The sequence below is a fragment of the Oratosquilla oratoria genome, chromosome 3, assembly GCF_046742065.1.
Source record: "Oratosquilla oratoria isolate Oo_2021 chromosome 3, ASM4674206v1, whole genome shotgun sequence".
Taxonomy (NCBI): domain Eukaryota; kingdom Metazoa; phylum Arthropoda; class Malacostraca; order Stomatopoda; family Squillidae; genus Oratosquilla; species Oratosquilla oratoria.
Genome location: NC_134779.1, coordinates 40758749 through 40779572, shown reverse-complemented (window position 1 = coordinate 40779572; position 20824 = coordinate 40758749). Strand labels below are relative to the sequence as shown.

The window sequence follows — 20824 nt, the reverse complement described above, 5'->3', positions numbered from 1 at the left end:
AGACCAATTAATGTTGAATTCAGGTAACAAACAACAGCAGAGAATATCTTAGCAAAAACAGGGAAACTAGCAGACAGTGATTGATACAAACAAGTATGGATAAAAAGAGAAATGAATAAAGAGGAAAGAGGATTAAAAACAAAAAGACTACAAGCTAAGGAAAAAAACAAGAAAAGAACAGAGTCAGAAAAAGATAAATGCTATTGGAGAGTAGTGAATATGAAAGTGAAGAAATGGTTTATATCAGAGAAAAACAGAAAGGAAACAGGAAACACAATGGAAGTAGCAGAAAATTAAAAGGGTCTTCTTACACAAATATAGATGGCTTGATAACAGGCTTGAACGAACTGAATGATTACCTGAAGGAAAAAGAACCAGACATAATGGGAATTGTAGAGACAAAACTGAAAGGTCCACTACCTTCCAACAGTATAGGACATGGTGCATATGATTATTGGATTAGAAATAGGTAAAACAAGGGGGTGGAGTTATGTTCCTGACTAAGAAGGATATAAATGTGAGAAATGTTACATATGGAAAGAATAGAATAGAGATGATTATGATTGAAGTGGAGGACATGGATGGGAAGAGTAGGAAGTTTGTAGTAAATTATGTGTCTCCTAAAACAGCTTCATGGGAAGAGAAAGAACACAAAAATATGTTAAAGACACAAGGATAACACTAAATAAGATAATGGAAGATGGAGGAATAGTTATAATGGATGAATTTAAATGTAAAGAAATCTGCTGGGAAGAGATGATAGTGAAGTGTGGAGATGACCTATGGGGAAATGTACTACTTGATATGATTATAGAACATACAATGATGCAATGGATACAAGAGAATACTAGGTATAGAAATGACGAAGAACCATCCAGACTGGACCTAATAATCACATCAGAACCCAAAATAGTGGATAAGATTCAATATAAGACACCAATAAGTAAAAGTGACCACATATTGGTTGAACTGGAACTAAATGAGGAAAAATATATGAAAAAAACAAACAATATATAAAGGGAAGATTGATGTATGAAAAAACAAATTTTGATAAAACGAGAATTCTTTCAAAAAGCTCACTGGTAAAAAATACAAAAAGAGGAAACAACACTAGAAGAGAAATGGAATATTTTCACAAAAATTTATAAAGGAGTGGAAAAGTATATTTCAAGACAAAAGCAAGAAAAAGAGTATGTAAAATGCTGGGACAACAAAAGATGTAGGGAGTTAAAAGACAAAAGGGATAAAGTTTGGATAAAATGGAAAAAAAGACAAAAGACCTGAAAAATGAAAAATATATACTAGTTATATAAATGAATATGTACAAGTGTACAGAGAAGAAAAGAGAAAATACAAAAAAGATGTCATAGAAAAATGTAAAGATCAACCAAAACTATTTTACAGATTTGTAAACAAACTGAAAAACAAACAAGAATTAGAGAAACTACAAGGAGTAGAATACACAGGAAATAGAAATGGCAGAAATTATGAACAAACATTTTAAATTTGTGTTTACAGGGGAGAACATACAACCTCGAGATATCAAATGGGAGGAGAAAGTCCCCCCCTATGAAAGAGATAGAAGTATCAAGGAACGAAATAATAAAACACTTGAGTGATCTCGATGTCAGAAAATCGCATGGACCAGATGAAATGGCAAACTGGATTTTGAGAGAATGCAGGAATGAACTAACAGACAAAATATATAGTCTAATAAACAGTTCATTGAAAGAGGGAAAAGTTCCAGAAAATTGAAAAAAAGAGCAAATATAGTACCAATATATAAAGGGGGAAACAAGGAAGACCCTACTAACTATAGACCAGTCTCTCTTACAAGTGCGATGGCTAAAATTTGTGAAAGAATGATCAAAATTAGATGGGTAAAGCTATTGGAAAAAAACAACATACTAAATCCAAGGCAATTTGGATTTAGACAAGGATGATCATGCATCACAAACTTAATGTGTTTCTATTCAAGGCTAATAGATGTAATACAAGAATGAGATGGATGGGTGGATTGTGCATTTCTAGACCTGAAAAAAGCTTTTGATAAGGTGCCACATAAGAAGTTGCTTGTGAAATTAGAAACTGCAGGAGGGATACAGGACAAACTACTGAAGTGGATGGAAGACTTCTTGCATTAAAGAAAAATGAGTGGTGATAAGAGACAAACACTCTAACTGGGATGAAGTGATAAGTGGTGTTCCACAAGGAACAGTTCTGGGCCCCAACAATGTTTGCTATATGTGATGTGATATGGTTTAACATCACACACTCCCCCCTATCGGGAGGCTAGGACGGTGCCCCTCACGATAAAGGAATTGAAAGTTATATGAGGTTCTTTGCGGACGATGCAAAATTGTTGAAAAAAGTGAACACTGAAGAAGATTGTGAGTCACTACAGAGTGATCTCAATAAAGTGTGGGAATGAAGTAGGAAGTGGGAGATGGAATTCAATATTAAGAAGTGTAGTATAATGGAATTTGGAAGAAGCAAAAAAAGAATAGTGGGATCATATAAATTGGGAGAAGAAATAAAAAAGTAGAAAATGAGAAGGACCTGGGAGTCATTATTATGAATAATATGTCACCTGAGAAACATGTAAACAAAATTTTTGGAGAAACTTATAATTTAATAAGAACAATCAAAGTCGCATTTACATACCTGGATGAAGAAATGGTGAAAAAAATACTAGTTACCTTCATAAGACCAAGATTGGAATATGCAGCGACAATGTGGTCACCAAGTACAAAAAAATGTGTAACAATACTTGAAAGAATACAAAGAGCAATTACAAAATTGGCACTAACACTCTCAGAACTATCATATGAAGAGAGACTAGCAAAACTTGAGCTACAGATATTAGAGCAAAGAGGAGAGAGAGGAGATTTGATAACTATTTATAGAATCATGAAAGGTATAGAAACTATTGATAGAGAGCATCTAATAAAATGGGATAGTAGAAATACAAGAGGACACAGAAAGAAAATCAAGAAAGACAGTTATAGAAGAGACCTGAAAAAGAAGAGCTTTCCCCTCAGAGTAATAGATATTTGGAACAAGTTAGATGAGAAAGTGGTGTGTGCAAAAACAATACATGACTTAAAAACAGTCTAGATAAAATTATATATGAATACGGGAAACCAAGGGCATGGCTCCCTTTCCCGTAGTACAAATAGGTAAATACACACACTTAATGGCATAGTGGTAGCATTCGCAACTGATGCTACAGTGGTCTGAGTTCAAATCCCACCCAGGGCTGAAATAATTTCAGTATTGCTGCACTGTGAGTCATTACTCCAACTCTCTTGGGTGGGGAGTTGAGGGTGTGTGTGCATGTAAGGTCACAGCATCACCCATATATTGGTTATATATGAGCTCTAAGCTTTCTTCCGGAAGGGTAATAGCTATCAATCACGAGTCCAACACCTGATCCAAAATGGGAAGAAATGAGTAGTGGCATACCATAGGGCTCAGTACTAGCTCCGATAATGTTTGCTTTATATGTAAATGACATGGACAAAGGCATTGAAAGTTACATGAACTGCTTTGCAGATGACGCAAAATTATTAAAGAGAATAAACTCTGAAATAGACTGTGGCTCATTACAGAGTGATCTGAACAAAGTCTCAGAGTGGAGCAAGAGATAGGAGGTGGAATTCAACATCAAGAAGTGCAATATAATTGAATTTGGAAAAAGCAAGAAGAGAATATCAGGATAGTATAAAATTGATGGAAAAGAAGTAAAAGTAAATTCTGAAAGGGACCTAGGAGTAATCATCACCAAAGACATGTTGCCAGATAAATATATAAATAAAATACCAGTACTCGGAGAAACATACAATTTGTTGAGATCAATAAAGGTGGCTATTAAATACCTGGATAAGGAAATGATGAAAATATTACAAACACTGATAAGGCCAAAACTGGAATATGCAGCACTGATATGGTCACCCAGTACAAAAAAGAATATAAGAAAATTAGAAAGAATACAAAGAGCAACAACAAAGATGGTCCCAACATTTTCAAACCTGACATATGAACAAAGACTGGCTGAACTGGAATTGCCAACCCTGGAACAAAGAAGAGAACGAAGGGACCTACCGAACATCTACAGAATTATGATAGGAAAAGAATGCCTTGACAGAGAGGACTTATTAACCCATTCAGCTCCGATGACAAGATGTCTTGTCATTTGGTCAAATAAAACAAAAAATCATAATAAAACAACAAAATGTTTGATGATCAAACAGCACCAGAAAAATATGACGTCATCAGTCCTCCTCGAGGAGGAGGACTGACGACGTCATATTTTTCAGGGGCTGTTTTATCATCAAAAATTTTGTTTCTTTATTATGATTTTTTGTTTTATTTGAACGAATGACAAGACATCTTTTCATCGGATTTGAATGGGTTAAAGTAGGACAGAGGAAAAACAAGAGGACATGTAATGAAACTAAAAAGAAGAATAACTACAGAAGAGACCTGAAAAAGAACAGCTTCCCACACAAAGTGATAGATATATGGAACAAAATGGATGAAGTAATAGTGTGTGCAAACACAATACAAGAATTTAGGAACAAATTTGATCTTGCGAGATACAAAAACGGGTCACCACGAGCATAGCTCCCCTTCTCGTATAATACAACTAGGTAAATACAAGGCTCTGTATTGGCTCCTTTAATCTTTGCCATATATATAAATGATATGGTTGAGGAAGTGAAGTGTTACATGAATTTTTTTGCTGATGATGTGAAATTAATCAAGAGAGTAAACACAGAAGAAGACTGCAGATTGCTACAAGAAGACCTACACAAAATATAGAAATGGAGTTGGAAGTGTGAAGTGAACTTTAACATTAAGAAATGCAGTATAATGGAATTTGGAAAAAGCAAAAATAGAATATTGGGTCAATATAAAATTGGTACCAAGGAAGTCAAAAAAGTTGACTCAGAAAGGGACCTAGGAGTAATTATCTCAAGTGAATTGACACCTGATAAACATGTCAATAAACTATCATACAAAACGCAGACAAGAGATACATCCCTAGAGGCAAAGAAAATCACACAACCCCAACTTCACACCAGAAATCTAAGGCCTCATCAGAGAACAAGACACACTCAAACACAATACACCCACACCTATCCCTCAAAACATAGCAGACCAAATACAAACACTAAACACTGTGATTGCCAATAAAATACACGAACAAAAAACACAAAATTGGCAAAACTTTATCAATACACTTGATCACAAAACAAACACCAGCAAATTGTACAACACTCAACAGCATTACACTATCCAACAGTAACACAACACGCTTTCATGCAGCAATAATCACAACAGACAATCTACCCTCAAACAGACAACAAGCAAACACACTCATAAATCATTTTGCACAGACAAGCCATCTCACTTCTCACCCTGATGACCAACGCACTATTCGACGTAAGAAAGACTTTCCCACAGACAGACTATACACCCTTCATCGACAGTCAGACAAAACACACAATACATAATCTCAAGCACTCATCTGCCTGTGGCCCTGATAACATAAGTAACATCCACCAAAACACATTGGACCACAAGGTATACACACACTCACAAACATTGCAAACTACAGCTATTCACACAACACTATACCCAACATCTGGAAGCATGGTAAAATAATCACCATTCCCAAACCGAACAAAGACCCAACAATCACAACATCACACCGCCCAATCACACTTCTCTGCACCCCCTCTAAAGTCATTGAATGCCTAATACTTCAACTTGTCACACCACATATTCCCCTTGCTGACTCAACATGGTTTTAGGCCACTACACTCCACACTCTTCTGATAAATCACATACAAAGAATTTTAGATTGAAATCAATTCAGATAGGCCCCACCACAGAACACTTCTTATAACATTAGACATTAGTAAAGCTTTTGATGCTATCCCCTGCTACAATCTAACAAATAAAATATACAACACAGACATGCACAATAACACCAAAAGATGGCTGGCCAATTATCTGGCAGGTAGGAATGCTTATGTGTCATATAATGGCCAATCATCGCACATCAGAAACATTAAGAATGGAGTACCACAGGGCTCAGTTCTATCCTCCATGCTCTTTAATCTGTACATGCATGACTTACCCACGCCAGACATCTCAGAAATACAAATCTCTTCCTATGCAGACGACATAACAATCACATGCACACATCATAACATAGACAAAGCTGCAGAAATAATCCAGCCATACATTGATACACTAAACACATGGTTCATCACAAACAGACTCAAAATAGCTCCAACCAAATCTACAGCAACACTTCTCACCAACTGGACAAAAGAACACAAATACATACCACATCTCTACATCAACAACACTCTAATACCACACACAAACACAGAAAATTCTTTGTGTAACATACGATACATCCATGTCTTTCAAACAACACATCAACATAAAAAACAAATGCACTCCTAGACTTAACGCACTTAAGTCAATCACTGGAACAACATTTGGACGAAACAAATACAACAATATAGAAACAATGCATATGCTCAGTGATGAATTATGTGAGTCCTGCATGGGCTCCTAATATCAGTGAGACACACCACAACAACCTTCAAATAATACAAAACAAAGCCCTAAAAACAATTACAGGCTGCACAAATAAAACACCTACAGACCATTTACACCATGAAACAAAAGTCCTCAAAGTCAAGGACCACCTTGACATGAGAGGTACACAAACACTTGCTGCAGCCACCACAAACACATCACACCCACTACACTACATAGCAGAACACCCACACACACCAAAAAACATTAAAACAACACCCAAAGACCTGTATTACACACAGATACTCTCTTCTCTTCCTCCACAACCACCAAATACCAGCCTCCAGAAACATATTCATAATCATATCACTCACCGCTCCATTAACACACTGAAAGACCACACACTGCTGCATGCCAGACCCCCTGATATCCACCCTTCTGAATCCTCTCTCCCATGAAAGGACAGAGTCCACCATCCCAGACTGTGGTGCGGCCACCACCCAGCACTTCTAAGCTACCGAAGAGGCTGGATGACCACATTGTGAACAGCTGCCCAGGATGTAACACTTCACCCCATACCATACAACACATAATGGAAGACTGCATTATACACAATCATGCATCCAAACAACACAACATACACTCTATAAAGGATTTGTGGGAAAACCCAGTTTCGGCTGTGGCATTCCTTGGGGAGATGGTACTGCTCGGACAGACAGTCTAGGGAACGACAACAACAACAACTAGCTGGAGAGACTTTTCTCTTTAAGATCAATGAAAATGGCCTTCGACTACATGGATGAAGAAATGGTTAAGAAATAGTAATTACACTGATAAGACCTAAATTGGAGTATGCTGCGACACCAGTAAAAAAAAAAAAAAAAAAAAATAAAAAAAAAAAAACAAAGAATTCAAAGAGCAGTGACAAAAACACCTAGACTCTCAAATTTGACATATGAACAAAGATTGGATAAATTACATCTATCAACACTGGAACAGAAGAGAAAGAGGTGATTTGCTAAATATTTACTGAATTATGGAAGGGATGGAAGGTCTTGATAGAGACGACTTATTAAAATGGGACAGAAGAGAAACAAGAGGACATGAGAAGAAGCTAAAGAAGGACAGTAACAGAAGAGATTTGAAAAAGAATAGCTTCCCACACAGAGTGATTGATGTCTGGAACAAACTAAACGGGGAAACAGTGCATGCCAAAACTATACAAGATTTTAAGAACAAACTAGATGTGGAGAGATACGTCTTCACTAGAGAGAAAACACAATATTGGAACAAAGGTAATGAAAGGTGATCTCCCCCCATGAGCGACATAACAATAGCACAAAAAGAAATATTAGAACACCTATCAAACCTAGACGTCAGGAAATCACACGGCCTGGATGGAATTGCAAATTGGATTCTAAAATAATGCAAAGAAGAACTAACGGACAAAATACATAACATAATAAATTGCTCACTCAAAGAAGGAAAAATACCAAAAGACTGGAAAAATGCTTACATTGTACCAATATATAAAGGAGGAAACAAGGAAGAATCAACTTACTATAGGCCAGTCTCAATAACAAGTACTATAGCCAAAATTTGTGAGAAAATTATCAAGAATAGATGGGTAAAACACCTGAAAGACAACAATATAATAAACCCAAGACAATTTGGCTTCAGACAAGGAAGATCATGTACCACAAACTTAATATGTTTCTACTCAAGATTAATAGACATAGTGCAAGAAAGGAATGGATGGGCTGACTGTACCTTCCTGGACTTAAAAAAAGTTTTTGACAAAGTACCACACAAAAAATTATTAAAGAAACTTGAGCATATAGGAGGGATACAAGGGAACTTACTAAAATGGATGGAGGACTTCCTGATTGGTAGAGAGATGAGAGTAGTGCTCAGAGAAAAATATTCACATTGGAAAGAGGTGATCAGTGGAGTACCACAAGGATCTGTACTAGCTCCAATAATGTTTGCTATTTATGCGAATGACATGAATGAGGATGTGAAGTGTTACATGAGCTTCTTTGCTGATGATGCCAAACTGTTAATGAAAGTAAAAACTGAAGAGGACTGCAAATCACTGCAGGAAGACCTGAAATAAGTATGGAACTGGAGTCAGAAATGGGAGGTGGACTTCAATATCAAGAAGTGCAGCATAATTGAGTTTGGAAAAAGCAAAAACAGAAGATCAGGACAATATAAAATTGGAACCAAGGAGGTAAAGAAGGAGAGATCCGAAAAAGATTTGGGGGGTAATTATCTCAAATGACTTGTCCTATGACAAACAGATAAACAAAATTGTTGGAGAATCCTACAACTTGCTAAGATCAATAAAAGTGGCATTTACATATTTGGACGAAGAAATTATTAAAAAAATATTGGTCACACTGATAAGGCAAAATACAACTAGGTAAATACATGATAGAAGGAACAAGCTATGCCAACATGTTTGCAGATAGCACAAAAATCATGAGAAGGGTGAAAAGGAGTATAGTACACTATGACAAAAAGACCAAGACACTATTTTTGCATGGAGCCAAGAATGTAAAATTATAATACACTCCTCCCTCCATTTAAGAATGCGCCATATACGAATTTTTGCTCTTACAAACAAAAAAAAATTGTCCCAAAAATCAAAAGACGAGCTAAAAATTTGCCATAACAAATAAAATCCTGTTGAAAAAAATTACTGTATTTTTAAATCATAAATATTAAAAAAGAAAATTATTTTTACATCGTAAATATTAAAAAAACAACAACTGCCATATGTCCAGGTAAAAAAAAAGTGAAAATAGATATGTACATACTGAGAAAGAACCAACCGCCCAGTTTGTTATTGTTTTCAAAACGCCGTGTAATGCTCGGTCTACTCACTCGGTCTTGGTTAATCGTGGATTATTAGCATTATTTCAAGTGACATTGTGCCTCCTAGGCATTATCATCTACTTTGCATGTTAATATTTTATGTGTCTGTATGTAATTAGCAGAGAACAGTATTCAAGATTATGCATATTTAATGTTGTGATGACTTTATAGGGACATGAAATTTGTTTGTAAGAACCTATCTCGCATAATATAATGGGTTTATATGGGAAAAAGTGCTCGATTTAAGTATATTCAATATACGAACGGTTTTTCAAGAATGTAACTAGTTCGTAAATCGAGGGAGGAGTGTAATGTATACCAACATAGATGGCATGCTTTCAGGACTAAATGAATTAAATGACTATCTGGAAGAAGAGAAACCAGATATAATGGAAATTGTGGAGACAAAATTAAAAGGTCCACTACTACCAAATATTGTGGGACAAAGTTTATATAATCATTGGATAAAAATTAGAGAGGAGAAATGGGGAAGAGTCATGTTTTTGACCAAGAAAGGCTTAAATGTGACAAAGAGAACAGAAGGTAATAATAATGTGGAACTATGATAAAAGTTTAAAACAGTGACATGAAAAGTAGAAAATTTGTATATATGTGCCCCCAAAAACATAGTCTTGGACAGAGAGTGACCATTCCAAAATGTTGGAAGACACAAAGCATGCATTAAATGAAATGTTGAAAGAAGGAATAAACTTAGTAATTATGGGTGACTTTAACTCTAACAAAAATATGTTGGGAGATGAGAGTGAAAGGTGGAGAGGGCCTTTGGGGTAATATACTACTGGACATGACCACTGAATATACAATGACTCAATGGGTAAAAGAGAATACCATATATAGAATTAATGAAGAACCATCAAGACTAGACTTAATATTTATGTCAGAGCCTGAAATTGTGGATAAAATGGAATACAAGACACAAATTGGGAAGAATGGCCACATACTAATCAAGTTCAAACTAAAAGAGGAAATTTACTTGGGAAGAAATGAGAAACACAGAAAAGGAGGACTAATGTACAACAAAACAGATTTTGAGAAACTCCGAAAATTCTTCCAAAATATGAATTGGGAAAACTTCTTTAATGAAGAAACAAAGATGTAAAAGAAACTGATATTAAAATAAATATATAATGAAGGAATAGATAAATACATACCAAAACAAAAACAAGAAAGGTGTACATTAAATGCTGGTACAACAAAAAATGTAGTGAGCCAAAAGATAGATGAGACAAAGCTTGGTAAAGATGGAAAAAAAAAAAAAAAAAAGTGAGTGGCAAATAAATATCAAAATAAGAAATATGTAAAAATATGCAGGGAGAAAAAACAAACTATAAAAAAGACATAATAGACAAATGTAATGACCAACCTTAATTATTCTACAGACATGTAAATGATAAACTAAAAAATAAACAAGAAGTAGTGAAACTGCATCAAGGTGAGAAGTGTTGCTGTAGATTTGGTTGGAGCTATTTTGAGTGTGATGAACCATGTGTTGAGTGTGTCAAGGTAAGGCTGGATTATTTCTGCAGCTTTGTCTGTGTTACGATGTGTGCATGTGATTGTTATGTCGTCTGCGTAGGAAGAGATTTGTATTTCTGAGGTGTCTGGTGTGGGTAAGTCATGCATGTATAGATTAAATAATGTGGGGGATAGAACTGAGCCCTGTGGTACTCCGTTCTTAATGTTCTTAATGTTGGACAAAAGAACACAAATACATACCTCATCTCTACATCAACAACACTCTAATACCACACACAAACACACCGAAAATTCTTGGTGTAACATACGATACATCCATGTCTTTCAAACACCTCACAAACATAAAAAACAAATGCACACCTAGACTTAACGCACTTAAGTCAATCACTGGAACAACATTTGGACAAAACAAAGAAACTAATATAACAATATACAAACAATGCATACGCTCAGTGATGAATTATGCGAGTCCTGCATGGGCTCCTAATCTCAGTGAGACACACCACAACACCCTTCAAATAATACAAAACAAAGCCCTAAAAACAATTACAGGCTGCACAAATACAACACCTACAGACCATTTACACCATGAAACAAAAGTCCTCAAAGTCAAGGATCACCTCGACATGAGAGGCACACAAACACTTGCTGCAGCCACCACAAACACATCACACCCGCTACACTACATAGCAGAACACCCACACACACCAAGAAACATTAAAACTACACCCAAAGACCTTTATTACGCACAGATACTCTCTTCTCTTCCTCCACAACCACCAAATACCAGCCTCCGGAAACATATTCATAATCATATCACTCACCGCTCCATTAACACACTGAAAGACAACACACTGCTGCATGCCAGACCCCCTGATATCCACCCTTCTGAATCCTCTCTCCCATGAAAGGACAGAGTCCACTTGGCCAGACTGCGATGCGGTCACCACCCAGCAATTCTAAGCTACCAGAAGAGGCTGGACAACCGTGTTGTGAACAGCTGCCCAGGATGTAACACTTCACCCCATACCATACAACACATAATGGAAGACTGCATTATACACAATCATGCACGCAAACAACACAACATACACTCTATAAAGGATTTGTGGGAAAACCCAGTTTCGGCTGTGGCCTTCCTTGGGGAGACAGGACTGCTCGGACAGACAGTCTAGGGAACGACAACAACAACAACAACTGCATCAAGGGAATGAGGAATATATAGATGATATAGAAATGGCTTAGATTATGTGCACACATTTTAAATCTGTATTCACAAAAGAAAATGCACATAATTGGTATGAAGGAAAGGCGAGAAAGATCCCCCAATGAAAGAAATAATTGTGACACAGAAAGAAATAAGAGACCAAATAATAAACCTTGATGCCAGAAAATCACACAGTCCAGGCAGAATTGCAAATTGGATACTAATAGAATATATAGATGAACTAACAGACAAAATATATAAGATAATAGATTGCTCATACAAAGAAGGAAAGGTACCACAAGATTGTAAAAATGCAAATATTGTACCAATACATAAAGGGGGAGATAAGGAAGACAGGTTTCCTTACAAGCACATCAGCTAAAATATGTGAAAAAGTTATCAAAAGTAGATGGATTAAACATCTGGAAGAATGCAATATACTGAATCCAAAATAATTTGGCTTTAGACACGGAAAATCATGTGCCACAAGCTTGATTTATTTTCATTGAAGGTTAATAGATATAATACAAGAAAGGGATGGATAGGCAGACTGTGCTTTCCTGGATTTACAAAAGGCATTTGATAAAGTACCACACAAAAAGCTAGTAAGAAAACTCGAAAAAGAAACAGGTGTACAAGGAAAGTTACTGAAATGGATGGGAGATTTCTTGCACAGGAGAAAATGAGGGTGGTACTTAGTGACAAAAACTCAACCTGGGAAGAAATGATAAGTGGAGTTCCACAAGGTTCTGTATTAGCTCCGATAATGTTTGCTATATATATAAATGACATGGATGAAGGTGTGGAATGTTATATGAACTTCTTTGCAGATGACGCTAAACTACCAAAGAAAGTAAAGAAAAAGACTGTGAATCACTACAGAGAGACCTGAACAAGGTCTGGGAATGGAGCCAAAAGTGGGAAGTGAACTTCGACATTAAGAAATGTAGTAAAATAGTTTGGAAAAAGTAAAAAAAAGTATATCAGGAAAATATAAAATTGGTACAAAGGAAGTAACAAAAAGTTAGTTATGAAAAGGACTTAGGAGTAATTATTAAAAAACACACGTCACCTGACAAACGTATTAACAAAATAGTCAGAGAAACCTACAATTTACTGAGATCAATAAAGGTGGCTTATAATTACTTGGAAGAAGTAATGGCAAAAAGAAAATATTAGTCACACTGATAAGACAAAGATTGGAGTACACTGCGACACTATGGACACCCACCATAAAAAAGAATATAAAGGAATTAGAAATAATCCAAAGAGCAACAACAAATATGGCACCAGCACTTTCAAAATTGATATGCAAACAAAGATTGTCCAAACTGGAACTACCAACCCTGGAACAAAGAAGAGAAAGAAGAGATCTACTGGCCATTTACAGAATATATGAAAGGCATGGAAGTCCTTCACAGAGAAGATTTATTAAAGTGGGATAAAAGAAAAACAGGAGGACATGAAAAGAAACTAAAAAAGATAGTTATAGAAGATCTGAAAAAATAATAATAATAATAAATAAATAAATAGTTTTCCACATAAAGTGGTGTATGTTTGGAACAAATTCCATGAAACAATAGTGTGTGCAAAAACCATACAAGAATTTAAGAACAAACTAGAAGCTGACAGTTACCAAGATGGGTCACTACAAGCAAAGCTCCCTTTCCTGTAAAACACAACTAGGTAAATACAGTTTCCTCTTAGCATCCATTCCCAAATGTCTATGTCACATTACACTTTTTAATCCCCCAGGGCATTTACTTGCTTCTCTCAATCTACATTCTACCTCTACCTTCACTCCCTTTCCCACCACATTCATACCCAAGTATCTACAACTACCCACTTCATCCAGTCTCTCTCCGTTAATATTCACTTCCAGTCTGCTACCACTTTAACCCCTTGTACATCTTACCACCATACTTTTACCCACATTTATCTTCAACTTCCTTCTTTTGTACACCTTCACAAACTCTGCCACTAACTTTCTCAATCCCTCCTCTGATCCTGCTACAAGCACAGTGTCATCAGCAAACAACAACTGGCTTATCTTCTAGTTTTCTCCCTTTTCTTTAACCATCTCTAATCCCTGACTCACTACCCTTGCATTTACCTATTGCACCACCCCATCCATGTATAAATTCAACAGCCAAGGTGACAACACATCCATGACGAAGTCCCACCTTTACCTCAAACCACTAACTCTCTCCATTTTTATTCTATCACAGGCTCTATTACTCTCATAAAAACTCTTGACCACTCTTAAAAGCTTTCCTCTTATCCCATATATCTGCAGTACCTCCCACAGTGCCTTCCTGTCTACCCTGTCATAAGACTTTTCCAAATCCATAAAAGCCCAAAAAACATCCTTACCTTTTCCTATAGCTTTCTCACATATCTGTCTTATCACAAAAATCTGATCCACACAACTCCTACCTGTCCTAAACCCACACTGTTCCCCACCAATTACTCCCAAACTGAAGAACAAACAAGAAATAGAAAAGCTGCGCCAAGGTAAACATGAATATACAGAACTGGAAATGGCTGAAATTATGAACAACCAATTCAAAGCCAAAAAGAAAAAGGCATAGAAACCACTCCCACCCATTCTATTTCCTATATATTCCACTCACCTCCACCCTCCTCCCTCCTATCTTGGCATCTCATGGATGATGGGTCATCTGTCACTAACTTCCTCAATCCCTCCTCTGATCCTGCTACAAGCGCAGTATCATCAGCAAACAACAACTGGCTCACCTCCCACTTTTCTCCATTTTCTTTAATTATCTCCAACCCCTGACCCACTGCCCTTGCATTCACCTCTTGTACCACCCCATCCATGGAAACATTGAACAGCCAGGGTGACATAACACATCCCTGATGAAGTCCCACCTTTACCTCAAACCATTCACTCTCTCCATTTCTAATCCTAACACAAGCTCTACTACTCTCATAAAAACTCTTGACTGCTCTTAACAGCTTTCCTCCTATCCCATATATCTGCAGTACCTCCCATAGTGCCTTCCTGTCTACCTTGTCATAAGTCTTTTCACTTAAAGAAGCTAAAGTGCCACAGAAATGGAAGAAGGCAACATTGTGCCAATTTATAAGGGAGGAAACAAGGAAGACCCATCAAATTACAGACCAGTCTCCCTGACAAGCACAGTAGCAACAATTTGCAAAAAGGCTGTCAAAAATAGATGGGTTAAACATTTGGAAGAAAAAACTAACAAGTAGAATAGTCAAAATTTGTGAGAGAATCATCAAAGATAGATGGAGGAGAATACATTTTGAACCCAAGGCAATTTGGATTCAGACAAGGAAGATCATGCACCACCAATTTAATTTGTTTCTATTCAAGATAGATATATTGCAAGAAAGGGATGGCTGGGCAGACTGTGCATTCCTAGACCTACAAAAAGTATTTGATAAGGTACCACACAGAATATTACTATATAAACTGGAAACAATAGGAGGCATACATGGAAAACTATTGAATTGGATGGAGGACTTCCTACAATGGAAGAAAAATGAGAGTAGTGCTCAAAGACAAATATTCAAAATGGGAAGAAATGAGTAGTGGCATCCCACAGGGCTCAGTACTAGCTCTGATAATGTTTGCTATATATGTAAATGACTTGGATGAGGGCATTGATAGTCACATGAACTGCTTTGTGGATGACACAAAATTATTAAAGAGAATACACTCCGAAATAGACTGTGACTCATTGCAGATAGATCTGAACAAAGTCTCAGAGTGGAGCAAGAGATGGGAAGTAGAATTCAACATCAAGAAATGCAGTATAATTGAATTTGGGAAAGACAAGAAGAGAATATCAGGATAGTATAAAATTGATGGAAAAGAAGTAAAGAAAGTGAATTCTGAAAGGGACCTAGGAGTAATCATCAATAAAGACATGTTGCCGGATAACATATAAATAAAATAGTCTGAGAAACATACAATTTGCTGAGATCAATAAAGGTGGCCTTTAAATACCTGTATAAGGAAATTATCAAGAAAATATTACAAACACTGATAAAGCCAAAACTGGAATATGCAGCACTGATATGGTCACCCAGTACAAAAAAGAATATAAGAAAATTAGAAAGAATACAAAGAGCAACGACAAAGTTGGTTCCAACATTTGCAAACCTGACATATGAACAAAGACTGGCCGAACTGGAATTACCAACCCTGGAACAAAGAAGATAATGAGGGGACCTAATAACTATCTACAGAATTATGAAAGGAAAAGAATGCCTTGATAGAGAGGACCTATTAAAACGGGACAGAGGAAAAACAAAAGGACATGCAATGAAACTCAAAAAGGATAACCACAGAAGAGACCTGAAAAAGAATAGCTTCCCACATAGAGTGATAGATGTATGGAACAAATTGGATGAAGAAATAGTGTAATCAAACACAATACAACAATTTAAGAATAAACTTGATCTTGCGAGATATAAAAATGGGTCACCACAAGCATAGCTCTACTTCCCATATAATACAACTAGGTAAATACAACAAACTTGATCTGCTTCTACTCAAGATTAATAGACATAATACAAGAGACAGATGGTTGGGCAGACTGTGCCTTTCTGGACCTACATAAGGCATTTGATGAGGTACCACACAAGAAACTAGTAAGGAAGATAGAGTCAATAGGTGGCATCAGAGGAAAATTATTGGAATGGATGAAAGACTTCCTGACTGGGAGGAAAATGAGAGTAGTAATTGGAGATAAATTCTCAAATTGGGAAGAAATAATAAGTGGTGTCCCACAGGGATCAGTACTGGCCCTGATCATGTTTACTATATTCATAAATGACATGGACAAAGGAGTAGAGTGTTATATGAATTTTTTTGCAGACAACGCAAAAATACTAAAGAAAGTAAAAACGGATGATTGCAACTCATTACAACAGGACTTGGACAAGATCTAGAAATGGACTCAAAAGCGGAAAGTGAAATTCAATATCAAGAAATGTAGTATAATGGAATTTGGAAAAAGTAAAAACAAAATATCGAGAGATTATAAAACTGGTGAAGAGGTAAAAAAAAGTAAACTAGGAAAAAGACCTAGGAGTGATGATTAGCATAGACATGACACCGGATAAGCATATTAATAAAATAGTCAGAGAAACCCATAATTTATTGAGGTCAATAAAAGTGGCATTTGCCTAATTGGACGAGGAAATTATATAAAAAAAAAAAATAATAAATAAACTGCACTAATAAGACCAAAACTCGAGTACGCAGCAACACTATGGACACCCAGTACCAAAACGAATATAAAAAAAGTTAGAAAGAATACAAAGAGCAACAACAAAACTGGCACCAACTCTTTCCAAAATGACATATGAACAAAGACAGTCCAAATTAGAATCAACAACTCTGGAACAAAGAAGGGAAACAGGAGACTTACTATCTATAAAATTATGAAGGGAATGGAAATCTTAGATAAGAATGACTTATTGAAATGGGACAATGGAAAAACAAGAGGACACGAAAAGAAACTCAAAAAAGATACAGAAGAGATCTGAAAAAAAGAAAGAAAAAAAAAACAGCTTCCCACACAGAGTGATAGATACTTGGAACAAATTAGACAGAGAAACAGTGTGTGCAAACACTATTCAAGATTTTAAGAAAAAAACTTGATGCTGAGAGATACAAAGATGGGTCACCATGAGCATAGCTCCTTTCCCATATAATACAACTAGGTAAATACAATTACTCCCTCTATTCCTTTCCTAATTCTCTCAATCAAGACCCTCCCATAAGCCTTCCCAACTACACTTAACAAACTGATCCCTCTGAAACTACTACACTCACACTTATCCCCTTTTCCCTTGTAAAGTGGAACTATACAGGCACTTCTCCAGTCCTCCAGCACTCTACCTTCTCTTAAACAAACATTAAATAACCTCATCAGCCAGTCCACCATCACTGTACCTCCTTTTTTTTTAGACATTCTGCATGACATCAATCCAACCCAGGTACTTACATACATATACCAAAGGCTTTTTCCCCTTTACAAGGGAGGTGCCTTACCTAAATCTAAATATGATAATTGGAAATCAAAGATATAGATTAAATTGGAACAGTACATGAATTTGAGGCTAAGTATGATAATAACTGGAGAATAGGAAACAGGACCCAATAAGCATTGCTCCTTTCCTGTGTACTACAATTAGGTAAATACACAAATAAATACACATACTGAGAAAGAGGGAGAAACCTGAAATAGCCACAAGGCATCAATACTCTATTTTGATGACATAACTTATTTTATACTGGCCACAAATGACAAGTTCATTTGGCTCAGGAATATCTTCCAAACCAAAGAATTAAAATAATTTATGATTATGTTCGTGCTTACACAAAAATCATCCTCTTGTTGACAGGCTACTTACATGTTCACTTGATTTTGGGCAATACCCCTAATTTCTGCATAAGTCTCAATGTGTTCCTTAACTGTGATGCTCCTCCACAGAGCATCATGCTGAGGACAATAACCAAGAGTTTCGAAGACTTGGGACAAGCTTGATCGTATTTCTTCTCCACATATTTGAACCTGTAAGCAGTAAGAAATCAATCAATTGTTGCCTCAAGTTTCACTAATTGTAAAACCTCCAACTCCAGATGCAACTACCACACTGAAGACACAGAACACAATGTCCCATACTAACAATCCCTAGACAACAACACAACATTTCTTCTCTAAGTGATTTATGGTCCTGCCTAGGGCTGTTGCCAGTTTCCTGGAGGCTGCAGGTCTTCTGCTAGACTAAGACAATGTTTGTAAGTGTGGTATATGTTTGATGGACCCAGGAAAAGCTTGTGTGGCATTGGATTAATGTGAGTGTGTGTAATTTATGGGTTTCCTGCATGTTGGGCATAAATAGAAGCTTGAGTTTGCTTTGACTTTGCTAGCTAGAAGTTGTGGGAGGGTAGACAGTGGAGTATCGACCCCCTTATGTGAAAAAATAAACAAAAAATATTGTACGAATGGATCAAAAGAAGGATGGAAAATTTTGTTCAGGAGAATAGGCACTGGCTCCTTAGGGCTATACCTCCAGTGGAGGTGGGGGATATTGTGTGCAAAGTTGAAGCTTGATCTTGATGTTTTCAATGCAATGATGCCTCTCAATCTAGCTTCTGTAAATGTATCACTACTGGTAGACTCCATACACTGATAATACCAAAAGTATGTCAAAGACATGAATGGCATAGCCTGGTAGCAGCCAGAATTCAAAGATAAGTACATTTTAGTACAGAAGGGATGCCAGTGATGAATTAAATGCATTTATGGCAGCCAGAATACCACAGGGATGAATGAAACAGCCTGGCAACACCAATAACAAAAATACAAGTACCCCTTGTGTGAAAGAGGTTAACTGAGATAGACTAAGGCCCTTCTTTACTGAAGGGATACCATGAAGATGAATGAAATAGTTTTGTGGGAGCTGGCATTAAAAAATACATATCTATATACTATATACCAAGAGCTTTTTCCCACCTATTAGGGAGACACCTAAGTCAAAGGGACATACCTATTTCCACCAGTTACATTCCCCTCCACCACCCTTTCCATCCCTCCCATCTCAGCTCCTCATAAGTATACATACAGGGTGTTCGGGATAAATTTGACACTTTTTTGGAAAGGAAAGAAAAAGTCAAATCTTGGCCAAACATTGATGTATTCTCAAAATTCAATGTGCATCTCTTAGAGGATCTTTTGCCAGATACAGCTCACTCAAAGAAGCTGCCCTGAGCCTCCATCATGGCCTCCAGGCAGGACCTGAACTTGCAGCACACAGCCTTCATGGTGTCCTTTGAGAGATGCCTGAACACTAGTTTGATCCTGGCAATCAGCTCATCCTTGGTGTTGCAGGCAATATGACTGGTGTCTTTTTCAACTGCACCCCACACATTATAGTCCATTGGGATACAATTAGCCAAGTTGGGTGGCCAGATGTTGGGACTGATGAAGTTGTAGAAGTTTTCAGGCAGCAACTTCTGGGTTTTCCCAGAGGTGTGACACAGAACCGAGTCCTGCTGCCACATGTATGGTCTTCCTGCAGCCACCCTCTCCACCCAGTGCTGACAACAGTGGACAGCAACTCAATATAGCCATCTGAAGTGAGTCTGAGTCCCACTTCAAAGATGAGGCAGTATGACATGGCCTTTGTCAGAAACACACCCAAAAACCATCACAGTTTGCGGGAGCTTAGTCTTCATGAAGCACAGGATTTCATGTAGACTGTAGACTAGCCACCTGTTGTTCTGTGCATTGTGTAACTGGTCCCAGCAGAAGTTCATCTCATCTGAGAAGAACCAGAACATCCCTGGCTTGACTGGGTGTTTGACTTTGTTGAGAAGTTTCTTGGCTTTTGTGAGGCAGTTCTCTTGGGCTTTAGCAGTGAATAGTTAGCCCTTATGCCTCTTGTGTCAGGAGTAGTGAAAATCCTCATTCAGTGCTTTCTTCATAGTCCCCACTCTAATGCCCATCTCTCTTGCCAAGGTCTGCATTGCCTTGCCTGGATCTTGGCGCACCATTTTTTGCAGCTTCTCAACAAATTTTGTTGTGTAGACAGAGTCAGAACACCTGCTACAATCCTTCCTGCTAGCCACATCTCCATTACAATTCTCCAGCTCACATCACACAACCTTCATGG

The 20824-nt window shown here is 37.0% G+C and overlaps 1 protein-coding gene across 2 annotated transcripts in view; it reads right to left on the bottom strand.

The window, feature by feature from the left end:
- Positions 1–20824, bottom strand: part of LOC143022022 (cholesterol transporter ABCA5-like) — a 385392-nt gene that overhangs the window by 16237 nt on the left and 348331 nt on the right. For both annotated transcript variants that reach the window (XM_076179961.1, XM_076179965.1), the window contains one exon: positions 18560–18720. In XM_076179961.1, coding sequence (XP_076036076.1) covers positions 18560–18720 — 161 coding nt within the window. The remainder of the gene's footprint in view (positions 1–18559; positions 18721–20824) is intronic.